Source organism: Bubalus bubalis, chromosome 22 (assembly GCF_019923935.1).
Source record: "Bubalus bubalis isolate 160015118507 breed Murrah chromosome 22, NDDB_SH_1, whole genome shotgun sequence".
Taxonomy (NCBI): domain Eukaryota; kingdom Metazoa; phylum Chordata; class Mammalia; order Artiodactyla; family Bovidae; genus Bubalus; species Bubalus bubalis.
In genome coordinates, this window is record NC_059178.1 from 19,834,954 (window position 1) to 19,847,691 (window position 12,738).

Below are 12,738 nucleotides of genomic sequence, written 5' to 3' on the forward strand. Positions count from 1 at the left end.
ACTTCCAAACATGGACATGAAGGTCATTTTCCTATAAATGAGGACTTGTCCTAAGATCCTCCCCTCCCCTCCTTTCTTCAAACACTCGTCTCAGCGAGGAAACACCAGCAGGATCAATCGCTGAAGAACCACGTGTAGAACCAGGAACACCATTTTAATGAGGCATCATCTGTGTGGCCAGAGCCCTTTCTACAAGATACCTTCAATTCTGTCCTAAACCCTGCCCTGCTCTCTCGTCTCCCAGAAGTTTCATTTTTCTTCAGAGCAAAAGAGTGTGCGCCTAGTGCACTCACAAATCCTGAATCACTTTCTTATTTTCCACTTTGGCATTTTTGCATTGTCCCAAAGCAATATTGTAATAACACTATTTTAAGGAAATGTCACAGTATGTATTTCTTAAGCCTGAAAATTTCTTTCATTTAGCAGTTCAGATTCTTTTAAAGAATCAATATTTTGCTGAAGCAAGTTTGTCTATTAATGACCTAAACCTCAGAGATATTCTTAATAGAATCTCCAGTTAACATGCTCAATAAACATCAACCATAAATTCCTTTTTCTGGTGCTTATTCTTCAAATTGCAATTCACTTTTCCTTTTCAAAATATGTTTCTGGCATAAACTAGGATAACTTTTTTGACTCCTGGGCTTATTATTCAGAAACTATACAGATCTTGTACGTGTGTGAATTGCCCATAAGATTCAGATTTCTACCTGTGAGGAAATGCTGTGACCTAGTAACCCACGACCTTTACATTTCCATGAATGGAAAAGTTGAACTCCTCTTTACTTCTACGATGCCAGTGGTTTGTTTACACTGTGTTTTTCAAGGATTTCAGAAATCTGAGAGTAATATAGAATAAAATGAAAGTGTTGGGGTATACAAGTGCCCCTCCTCCTTTATCTTCATGATAGAATCCCAGCTTCCCTGAGACCAGCTGTGTTCGTGGGTGCACGTTGAGCATGCTGCCCGGCTTCATGGTTGTGGATGGCTGACTTTGCGTTTCAGGGTTTTCTTTGTGTTCCTTCTGCATGACTTGGGACACTGTTGGTGGGCGGGACATTCAAAATTGCTCTGTTGTGGTTATTGGTTGTCATGTATTAATGCAACTATTTTCAGCTCTTGAACGAAAATGACAGAAGGCGACCTAAAGCTCCCCTGTTCTCCTTCCACCCATTCTGGAATAACCTCTTAACCTTCACAGCACATTATCTTTCCTCTCCAAATACTGATCAATCTACAAAGCTCTTCCTCAAGTTGTTGGTAATAGTTGTTACTCACAAGAGAGAGTATCAAACATGCAAAAGTAATTTCCCAAAGTAAATGAACAAAAGATGTTTCGGTCTTGACTCAAACTTTCTATGTGTTGGGAGAAAATGAATGACACTTAGCCAGCCTTCTAGCTTATGCCTAGTATGTGTCACACAAGGGAATCAGGAGCTAAGTGTCAGAGATATAGTAGGATGGGAGGATGGGGGAGAAGTGGGCATTCGTGGTTCTAGAGAATCTCATGATTGTCTGATACTGAACAAAATACATGCCTATAACATCTATTTTCACATTTTATTTCATGGCCAGTGAGCACTGGTCAACTCAGTATATTGAGAGGTGTAAGAAAGGGAGGTTTAATTCATGTTGAGAGAAAATATATATATATTTCTGAAAGTCAGGAAGCTTGGTGTTGGTCCCTTTTTCTTTAATTCAATTTATTAAAAGTTCAGAAAATAATGAAACTTTCTCCCTTCAGTTTGTTTATCAAGCCTGGATTACTGACCCTAAAACAGCACTCCGACAGAGGCGCAAAGAGAAAAAAAGATCTGCAAGAGAAGAACAGAAAAGAAGGAGAAAAGAATCTGGGGAGGGTGAGTGATGGAGAAGGCTTGCAGCTGACAGGCATCGGACCAGGGACAAGCTTGGGAGGAATGAAATTTTTAATGTCTAAAGAACACAAAGGCTTTTACTTGCCCTTAATTTCTCAGGTCTTGGAATAAATTAAAACATGAATTTATGTTGAGGTACATCTAATAAAATGCAAAGAGAGATAGAAGCAAAATAACCCCAAAGAAAGTAGAAGCAAAATAATAATTTTTAGGTGGCTATTAAGTCGTCGAAAAGACATAGAAGACGACCTGATCATTAAGTGAAAAGCTGTTCTTGGAAAATAAGAAAGATGAACCTTTAGAAATTTGATCAAGAAAAAAAAGGGAAAGAACACTTAAAGAGCAGTCAAGGGCCAAAAATGGAACATATCTACCAGTGCTGTATTCAACACTATCAATTCACTCAAAAACATATGATAGAAACATGTTTCTAAGGGGAGGAAATGACAACAAACACACCAAAACAAAGTTAAAAAGCAAGTGGGGAGCTCAGGGAAAATGTTTTCATTATGTATCAGACTAAAGATCAGTGTTCTGGCTATATTAAGAACTTCTGAGAGTCAGCAAAAGAAAAATTCAGCCCAGTGAATGAATGGGTATGAAAAGTAATTCAAGATCAGAAAATAGAAACAGCCAAAAGGATCTCAGTTTCACTAAGTAGCTCAATATGAGAAATGCAAACTAAATATTTTGACATTCTGTTTTTTTAATCGATTGGATTAGCAAGAATGTAAACATAGCTCTGGAGCTAGAGGAGGCGTCCGTGCTCTGTTTGGAGCTAGAGGAGGCGTCTGTGTCTGTGGTATTGTAAACAGCACCTTCACTTTGGAGAGCAGATGTCGATCTGAAAATTTAAGTGTGTGTCTCCTACCGGGGATCCCTCCCACCTCCAGGTGTGTGGCTTCATATGAGTCAATATTTGCACATAAGCACAAGCACACATGGGCTTCCCTGGCAGCTCAGCTGGTAAAGAATCCATTTGCAATGCGGGAGACCTGGGTGTGATCCCTGGGTTGGGAAGATCCCCTCGAGAAGGGAATGGCTACCTTCTCCAGTACTCTTGCCTGGAGAATTCCATGGACAGAGGACCCTAGTGGGCTACAGTCCATGGGGTCGCAAAGAGCTGGACAGGACTGAGCGACTTTCACTTTTTTCACATTCACAAGCACATGTGTCTAACAATATTCATCAAACATTATTATCACTAACGAAAATTTGGAATATCCTAAATGTCCACACAAAGAAGAACCAAGTAAATTATGTGACCAGTATATTACGGCATACTATGTAGTAGGTTAAAAAGCAAAATGAATTACTTTGAACTGCCATGGAGAGCAATTCCTGACATACTGTTAAGTGAAAAGCATGCTGGCATGCACATTATGAAACCACTTACGAAACGAAGGAAACCAAAGTGCCTCCATTTTGCGTTTTTAATGGATGCATGTAATCGTGTGTAAATGCACAAGGAAAAGACTGGGAAGAAAACTTAGCCAGTTAATTGCTGTGGTGACTTCTGGCAGAAGAGGTGGGGAGGCTGAGAGTAAGGGGTAGGATTAAAGAAACCTTCAGGCTTGTTATATTTTAATTCTTTACAAAGGAAATGTGTGTATTGATTCTTTGTGAAATTAAAAATGTATTCAAACAAGAAAAGAAAAGGAAAACATAACTTCTAATGGAGCTCTAATGGCAAAGCTGTTCTCTTTTTTGACCATTCTGCTCCCTGCTACCTCCGGTAGCTTTCATTTTATTTTACTTGATTGGTTTAAAAAGGCAAAATTAAGACACTGAGGATGTAGCAAGTCAAGCAGTAAGGAAGCGGATGCAGTATAGCCTGGAAAGCTACCCTAAGGCACCAAATCTTTGTAGGGGTTGTGTTCTCTTCAACCCCATTTCCTGGGTATACATACCTGTGGGCAGGTACTATTTCCTTTGATTCAAAAATGAGTCCATGCTGCACAGATTCTCCTGTATGTTCATTAGCAATATATCATGAACACTTCTCCAATTAAGTATTTATAAAACTATATCATCCTTTTTTAATAGCTGCAAAATATTCTGTAATATGGATATGCATAATTTATCCAACTCCTCCATCACTAATGGATATAAGATTTGCTTCCAAATTTTTGCCACAATAAATAACACTATCAAGGATTTCCTCACACAAAAATTCATATGTAGTCATGTGGGTGTGTGTTTAAATGCATGGCAAAAGCAGGAAGAACACACACTTTCCCCAAAATAGGCATTTGGGTAAAAGTGGAATTTCTGGGTTAAAGTGGGTGCTTTTATTTTTTTACTTTAATAAATATTTTCCCAGGAGATTTTAGAAATTTAAACTCCTCTGTATGAAGTATAGGAATGTCTATTTCCCTGGAGCCTTGTCCTATGGGGTATTACTACTCTTTTTATCGTGTGTCTTTCTCAAGGAGGACCAACGGCTTTTATTTTCATTTGAATTTTCCTAACTAATAAGGTTGAATATTTTTTATTTCATATTTTCTTGGTTTTGGCGGGGGGTGGGGGTGGGGGGTGGATTCCTTGTGGCTCAGATGGTAAAGAATCTGCCTGCAATGCAGGAGACCTGAGTTCGATCCCTGGGTCGGGAAGATCCCCTGGAGAAGGAAATGGCAACCCACTCCAGTATTCTTGCCTGGAGAATTCCATGGACTAATGGAACTAATAAGGTTGAACATTTTATTTCATATTTTCTTGGTAAATATTAAAATGAAAAAACTTTGAATACAAAAGTAAATAAATTTTACTTTCAAATCCAAGATGTAAACATTTTTATCACATTTCATAATATTCTATTGGATTGTCTTTATTAATCTAGAAGATATTTATGTTAGGAATATTATCCTTTTTTATGTGTTACAAGTATCTTTTTTTCCAACCCAGTGCTTATCTTTTAGTTCATGGTGTACGTTTTCTAAGCAATGTTTAATTTTTTTCTGATGTCAAGTAGGTCTCTCAAGTAGGTTTCTTTTTGGAATTTCTGTATTTTCATCTTGCTTAAGAAAGTCTTCCCCCCAGGTATTATGCATATGTTTTCTTGTATTTCCTCTTAATTTTATTTACCTTTTGAATTTTTATTATTCTTTGAAGTAGAGATCTATTATGCTAAGCCTGTTTGGTAAATGAATCTTTCTTTTTCTATTAATTTAAATGCTCCTTTTGACAGTGTTAATCTCCCATTTAGTCTTAGGTATGTTTCTGGGTTCTGTATTTTGATCCTCAAGGTGTTCAAAATTACAACATCATAGTTTTTAACAGCAGTCAGCACACTTTTTATATAAAGGGCTGGATAGTAAATATGATAAGCTTTGCACTGTAGATTCCTGCTGCAACTCACCCTGCCCTCTTGAGCAGATTTGGATGGTATGTCCCCAAGTGGGCATGACTATGTTCCACCAAAATTTGAATTTTATATAATTTTCATATGCATAAAATATTCTTCTTCTTCAGACTTCTTTTCAACTATTGAAAATACAAAAACCACTCTCAACTCACAGGCCATTAAACAACAGGAAGCAGGAAAGATTTGACCAAACAATTTGGTTTACCATCCACAACTCCACGATACTCATTCTGAAGTCAAGTGAGGAGAATCTGAAAGCTCAGCATTCTGACAACTCTTCTCTGGGAGCTCTTCAAATAGGCGGAACGTCCCAGATTTCATTATAAAATTCCTCTCAGTCCAGAAGTGTAGCATCGGTGTTAATTTACCCTGAAAGGATGTAACTCATGTTTCTTGGACACTCTTGGCAGGTCCTGTGGAGTGGGAAGACCGGGAGGATGAGCCAGTCAAAAAGAAGTCTGATGGACCAGGTAACAAAGTGAAGACGCCCATCAGCAGGGAAGGTGGGGGCGGGGGGTGGGAGTGGGACTATGTTTCTTGCCCAGATGGTGCGTGAGGAAGGCTGCCTGGAAACAGTGAATTAAATCCTGTTTCTGGACTCTGACTCAATAATCAGCATCCCTTGAAATTGCATCTCTAGTGAAATTGCATCTCTAGTGAAATTGCAAAGGGACTCTGAAAATCAGACCTACCTTTGCCTTGTGGGATGAGATGTCGGATTAGAGTCCATGTGTAAAGTCTTTTACCCAAATGCCTATGAAAGGGAGTTGGGAACAAATTATAAATGTCCCAGGGAAACCATCACCATGGAGGCCCCCCAAAATATTGGCATTTAGAAGTCATGGAAAAGGAGTGAAGTGAGAGGTAGTTTCGGTCCCTGGGTGGGGAAGATCCCCTGGAGGAGGACATGGCAACCCACTCCAGTATTCTTGCCTGGACAATCCCATGGACAGAGGTGCCTGCAGGCTACAGTCCACAGGGTTGCACAGAGTCGTACACGACTGAAGCGACTGAGCACACATGAGTGGTAAGTACACTGGGAAATGAGCAGCCTCCAGGGCTTGGGCTGACTCCTTCTTTTAGGGAAGAAACCTGAATCCCAGCGCATCTGCTCAGGACTCCACACTGTCAGGGACAGAGCTCACATCTTCTGAGCCCCAGCCCAGGCCCAGTGGCATGGGGGTTTCACAGAGCCTGAGACTGGGGGGAAGATTTCTCCATCAGGAAAAAAAAAAAAAAAAAGAGGAGAAACAAAAGCCTCTGAACGCAGTGAACCCACATCCCTCTCTGGCTCCACAGACACGTGGCTTCCTCTGCCTCAGGGCTGGCAGTCCTGGGTGCACCACTTACCCACAGGCAAGGTGTTCAGGCTCTTTTGTGCTGGACACAAATACATCCATGGATGCCATCTGTTGACACAAAACGAGACTTCCCAAAGGCTCTCCAAGCCCTCGGAGGCACGGTCCTTGAAGCGGGCCTCCATGTCCAGACGATCGTCTTGCTGTCTGTGGGGCAACACCCTGTTATTCCTGCAAACCTTTTCCTGGTAACAGTGCCCCTGCTTCGAGTACCTTGCCTCCTTCGCCATAAGCTTTACACACATTAGCTTGTTCAACTCCCTCAAAGCCCTCTTCCCCACTTAACAGAGAAAAAAACCAAGGCAGAGAAAAACTAGCCAAGTTTCCCAAATCTACACGACCACTCGGGGGTAGAGATGAGCGTCGGAGGTGAGCTGGTCACACGCAGCTCCCCAGGCAGGTCCCAGACACAGCCAAGAGGAGGGAGGTGGCCCAGGGTCAGTGGGCATCTTAGGGCTCCTATGGTTTGGAGAGGACTGACCACACAGAATTTTATAGTAAGCATAGCTTGGTGTCATTAAATACATGTGAGGAAGATGATACAGGGGTTTGGCTAGAGTCTTAGTGTGTAGACTGAATTCTGTACGAAATACCTTTGAAAGGTGTTCAATTACAGCTCAGCTGTAGTGGGAAACATCAGAGTCTTACTGAACCAACAGAACAAAAAAAGCATTAAAGGAACCAATTACTTGGATAGATTCAGACTGTTTCTGGCCAGTAGCAAATACCCTTGAATGCAGGCTGTACTTCTAATTAGACCTGGTGTCTCTATATGGACCTGTTTTGACTGAAGCTTTGACCTGCTGGAGTCCAGCTCCAGCAGCCAGGGATTCAACTTGAAGGGGTGGGCGGTGACTGCGAGAAACTGAGGCAGCTTCTCATTTTTCTTGGACTGCCTGTTTATTTCAAGCTTATGATTCTCTTTTATACTTTTACAAAAGCATTAGGTCAGAGGTTTGATATTTTCAGTTCCCACTGACCCAGATTTATTGTCTCCATAAATCATTGTTGCCCCTCAAAAGGAGTTCCTTCCTCAGCGATTCTCTTATCTACTTCTTCTCATGTGTCCTTGTGAATACACTGTAACTCATGCTAATGTCTGGGCCGCATACCACATTCCTCAGTTTATTTCTTATCTTTTTAAGTCCTGTTTGCCCCTAGTATCCTAAGCTCACTATTTCTTAGAAAGGGCTTCTACCTAATAATATCTCTAAAGTCCCTAATTTCTATAAGCTATAGTAGGATATGCTAACATTACAGCAATCCTTATATCTTTAGCCTCTAACTATTTTAATTATTCCTAAGCCCTAAATTCAGCAAACTCCTTTGCCATAAACACTTTTCTCACAAATGGGCTTCAGATAGCAGTCCCTCCCTTGGCCTCAAGCTGCAGCCTGTGTGCTCACCCTGGAACACTTTTTTGTAAAAGTCCTTAAACAAATGTCAGTGATTAACTTTATGAATTATTCTTTGAGCACAGCTGCAGACGGCTTTATGCCTTCTTATGCTCCTCTCAAAAACAATAAGCACCTTAATATTCTCTTCAGTCAACTCAGCCGAGAAAAGGAAAAAACAAGTCAGAATCACAAAGCCTAACTCCTTCATTCCGGGTCGTGCCTACGGAACAAAGGGTGGGGGTTTAGGGCCACGCCTACATTTTGTCAGTAATGCCTAATGCGGCTCCCGACATTGACCAAAGGTTAACAATTCTATCCGAGTTTGGTTTGGGTGCTGCCAGTGCAGGTGTGGAAAACCCTGCCCACCACTTCCATGCCTGTGCACACCAGCACCCCCCACCCCCACCATGGCCCTGTCTCTCCATGTCAGGGTCAAGGACAAAACCAGGCAGGGCTGCCTTCGGTAAATCACCACTGTCCACACACAGCACCACGACTGAGGGTGCAATGTCCCTTTAAATCAGGTTCTCTTCTTCCTCCTAGACAACATCATCAAGAGGATCTTTAATATTTTGAAGTTCACCTGGGTCCTGTTTCTGGCAACCGTGGACAGTTTCACAACGTGGCTCAACTCCATCTCCAGGGAGCACATCGATATCTCCACTGTCCTGAGGATCGAGCGCTGCATGCTGACCAGAGAGATCAAGAAGGTAGCCCTGCTCAAGACCCTGCTTCGCTTCTGCCCGAGTCACAAAAGTTCTAAAAGCCAGGGTCCAGACCTCCACAGAGGCTCAGACAAAATCCTTCCTCTCCAGTCTTTGCATAACCCCTCCGCTTTTTTGGTATATTTCAGTATTTTCCATGCTCAGAATGATAATATACACACTACACACACACACACACACACACACACACACTCACAGTCCTAGTATCTTGGCCAGCATGTTCACTCTGTCACCTCTCGTCACCACGGTTCCCAGCTGCACTGGTTCTGTTGTATCTCATAAAGGATCATGTGCTTTAGTCTGGGAAGTTTGGCCTGAAACTTCTCATAGGGAAAATTAGGAATATACACATGTGGAGGCTCAGAAGGTAAAGAACCTGCCTGCAACTCAGGAAACCCAGGTTCAATCCCTGGGTCTGGAAGATCCCCTGGAGAAGGGAATGGCAACCCACTCCAGTATTCTTGCCTGGGAAATCCCATGGACCAAAGAGCCTGACGGGCTACAGTCTATGGGCTGGTAAAGAGTCAGACATGACTGAGTGACTAAAACAAAATATAGCCATAGATGGTTTATAGGTTACATTTGAAAAAAAAGTTCACGGCTGGAAAGGTTACTCTCACTTAGCAAAATTATCAACATATGAAAAGGGATTCCTTTTTAATTTTTTAATTTTATTTTTTGAGATGTGGGTGGCATATACCATTTTATTCATTTCAAGCTTACAGTATAATAACTTGGTATTTATGTATATTGTAAAATGATAACCACAGTAGATAGATCTAGTTAACTTCCATCACTGCACCTGTTATAAATTTTATTGTGAAGAAGACTTTGAAGATCTATTCTCTTAATAACTTTTAAATACACAATACAGTATCGTTAACTCTAGTCACCATTGCATCCCCATGATTTATTTATTTCATAACTGCAAGTTTGTACATTTGACCATCTTCAGCCTTAAACTAGGAGGGGTTTCCCGTTCAGCATGACCCAGTAGCATCCGGCACCATTAATTCAGTGAGTTGACGTCAATCCTCAACTTGACTAACTTGGCTTTTCATCCTGCTCAAGGTGTGTGATGGCGGACGTTCTCAGATGTCCATACTGAGAAGCACTGACGTCTGCACAGGGCTGTGACAGTGTCTCCCTCTCCGCAGGGCAACGTCCCAACCCGGGAGAGCATCCACATGTACTACCAGAACCACATCATGAACCTGTCCAGGGAGTCGGGACTGGACACCATCGACGAGCACGCTGGCACTGCTGCAGGTGCCCAGACTGCCCACAGGATGGACAGCTTGGATTCCCACGACAGCATCTCCAGGTAGGTCACGTGCTCCACAGTGGTGCTGCTTTCTGCAGGGATGACAGAGGTGAGAGGTGATGGGAGAGGTGCAGGCTAATCAGAACCTTGGGGGTGCCCAGCTGCTCTGGGCTGTCTCCGTGGGCATGGCCCAGCAGAGCATTGCTGCCCCTGGTCCGAGCAGAGAGAGGCAGATATCAGTCATAAATTATGAGAAAGACCCATGTGACCCATGGGCCCAGGACTGGGATTTCCAAGCTGGAGTTAAGTCAGATGAGCCTCCTGACACAAAATGAGTAACTGTATCGAGAACTGCATCTTCAATGCCTTTAAAACGCTGTTCCACAAAGTATCTTCTGTTCTAGAGTCTTCTGCCACCTGTTGCTCTCCATCTTCTCCTTACAGAAATTTTACTTTATGATTCGGAATCGTAAAACTTTGAGAAGTGGTTCTGTGGGCCTCACCTTCCAAGTTGTGTGGTCACACCCCTGCTTCACACGGGCCCCTGCACTGACCCTTCCCCGGGGCTGCACTGTGTGTGGGTTTCCTCACTGCTTCCTTAACAGACCCCTTGAGATGTACTGTTATCATCCCCATTTGACAGGGACGTGAACTTCTTATGACAGTGCGTGAGGCTGCAGACTAGTTCCCAAAGGGGGAAATCACACATAATTACACATTTTTCCCCATAGAACTTCAGGCGTTTCACAGGCTTCCTGAATTTTATGCATGAGCCTGACTTAAGAATAGTGGCTCCAGAACCAAACTCTCAACCCAGTGAAATCAAACAGAAAATTAGAACATGAACTGAAAATCAGGTGTTCATAAAATAAACATACATGATTCCTGGATTAGTAACTTTCAGCTGTGTAACAACTGATAATATGATCAGTTAAGAAAGTGAGTAAATGTTATAAACTGCAACTTTAGGAGGGAGAAGAGGAAAAAGAAAACAAAGACTGGCTAAAACAAAATCAAGTAACTGCCTTTAAATCTGATCCAAGATGACAAATGTGCACCCATAGTCAAAACCTGTGAGATGGGAGATATTAGAATTCAATGATTGCCTTTTAACAAAGACTGTCAAAATACTCCAACATTTTTAAATGGTCAATCCATCAACAAATTTACTAATAGAAAACCAACACCTTTAAAATTATTTTTAATGTCCTTTTACTCATTATTTGTAATGTGAAGAAAAGGGAGACACAATATTGGTCATTTATGCCCTTAGTAAGGGAAGTAAGGGAGTGAACATATTTTCCTTCTTCTTAAAGGCCAAGGAAAACTTCCATTTTTGTTGTTGTTGTTGTTTAGGAAACTTTCAAATCTCCAAACAATTGTGTGTCTGCAATAGAGTCCATAGGAAGCCACGCTGATTTCTGACGAAGCAGTGGTCTTCTCTGGGAGGGACCCAGGTGTGGGCATTTGCCGTCAGCACACCTATGCCCTGGGGCAGGTAGCATCACCCCCAACAGGGGTGCGGGGACCCATATGCTCTATGTGGCCCAGCCCTTTAAGGACCCAACCTGCAAGGAGTTGTCCCACCCGCCCCATCTCACCCACTTTTCCCTTCAGCAGACAGTAGAGTAGGAACCTAACAAATGTGCTTATGTTCCGTTTGACTTACTGGAACAGTCACGATTTCTTTCAAATCCAGATGTATGAAATCAGATATCCTCTACCTTCCCAGAAAATAAAGTTCCTTAGAAGACATTGGTGACATTCCAAGGAACATTCCTAGATACATGCAGAGTGTTTCTTATTTGAAGTGTGTGCTGTGTGCCCCTGGGACGGCTCCAATGACCTGAGGACATCAGTTAGATTTGTCACCTGTTTTTGTAAAGCTCCTGCTCATCCCTTTCAGTTTTAAAACTGTCCTGGCTTGGACGACAAGCTAATCCACTGCAAATAACCCAGTAGTGTGGGGTCTGAGGGCGGGCTGCGTGGTGGCAGAAATCACCCAAGAATTAACAAGGTAAAGAGGACTTTGTGGTCAGAGCATTGATTCCGCACAGAAAATCGGGCAGGTCAGGGTGCACAGCCTCTTTCTGCTGCAAACTCCTCAAAGGCTGGGGGATCCACCTCTGAAAATATGAAACAGTACAGAAGCTCAGAGATCTAGTTCCCTCATCTCATAAATGATGAGACTGAGACCCAGAAGAGGGGGAAGGGATTTATCTAAACCCCGGCAGGTAATCAATGTCCACTATGTTTCTAGTTCATCTCACCATTATCTCCTCTTTTTATTCAGGATGAGTTGACATCAAAAAGAGTTAGGGATGTTCTTTAAAATCCTTATTAGAGACCATTTGGTTGCTCGCCTTGTCCCCTCCTTCTCCCATTGCTGGGTCCTGTCTTGGCCATGTGGCTGTGACATGCAGTCAGGGTGTTCTCCCGCAGGGCACTTGGGCGTGGGGGCTGCTATGGCTCTGAGAACCTGAAAGCCCTTAAAAGTTCCATGAGTGCCTCAAATTCCCCACCCCCAAAGGGGACCCCAGAGGTCACTCCCTCATCTTGAATGGTTTCCATGTCTGCCCCCACAGTCACTGACTAAGGGCACCTACTGTGTGGCCAGCACACAATAGGTCCCCTGGTGCAATCACTAGAGGCGGATGTTCATCCAGTAAATCAGCTGTCCGTAACATGAAAGGTCAGCTGGGTCACTCGCTCTCAGGCTGGAAGCCAGTGCCCCAGGAGCCTCCATGTCAACA

General features: G+C 42.7%; 1 protein-coding gene across 8 annotated transcripts in view; it reads left to right on the forward strand.

Annotated features, from left to right (window-relative positions):
- PIEZO2 (piezo type mechanosensitive ion channel component 2) overlaps positions 1 to 12,738 on the forward strand; it is a 252,233-nt gene that overhangs the window by 214,783 nt on the left and 24,712 nt on the right. For all 8 annotated transcript variants that reach the window (XM_044934794.2, XM_044934790.2, XM_044934791.2 and 5 more), the window contains 4 exons: positions 1,745 to 1,859; positions 5,652 to 5,711; positions 8,540 to 8,706; positions 9,879 to 10,045. In XM_044934794.2, coding sequence (XP_044790729.1) covers positions 1,745 to 1,859; positions 5,652 to 5,711; positions 8,540 to 8,706; positions 9,879 to 10,045 — 509 coding nt within the window. The remainder of the gene's footprint in view (positions 1 to 1,744; positions 1,860 to 5,651; positions 5,712 to 8,539; positions 8,707 to 9,878; positions 10,046 to 12,738) is intronic.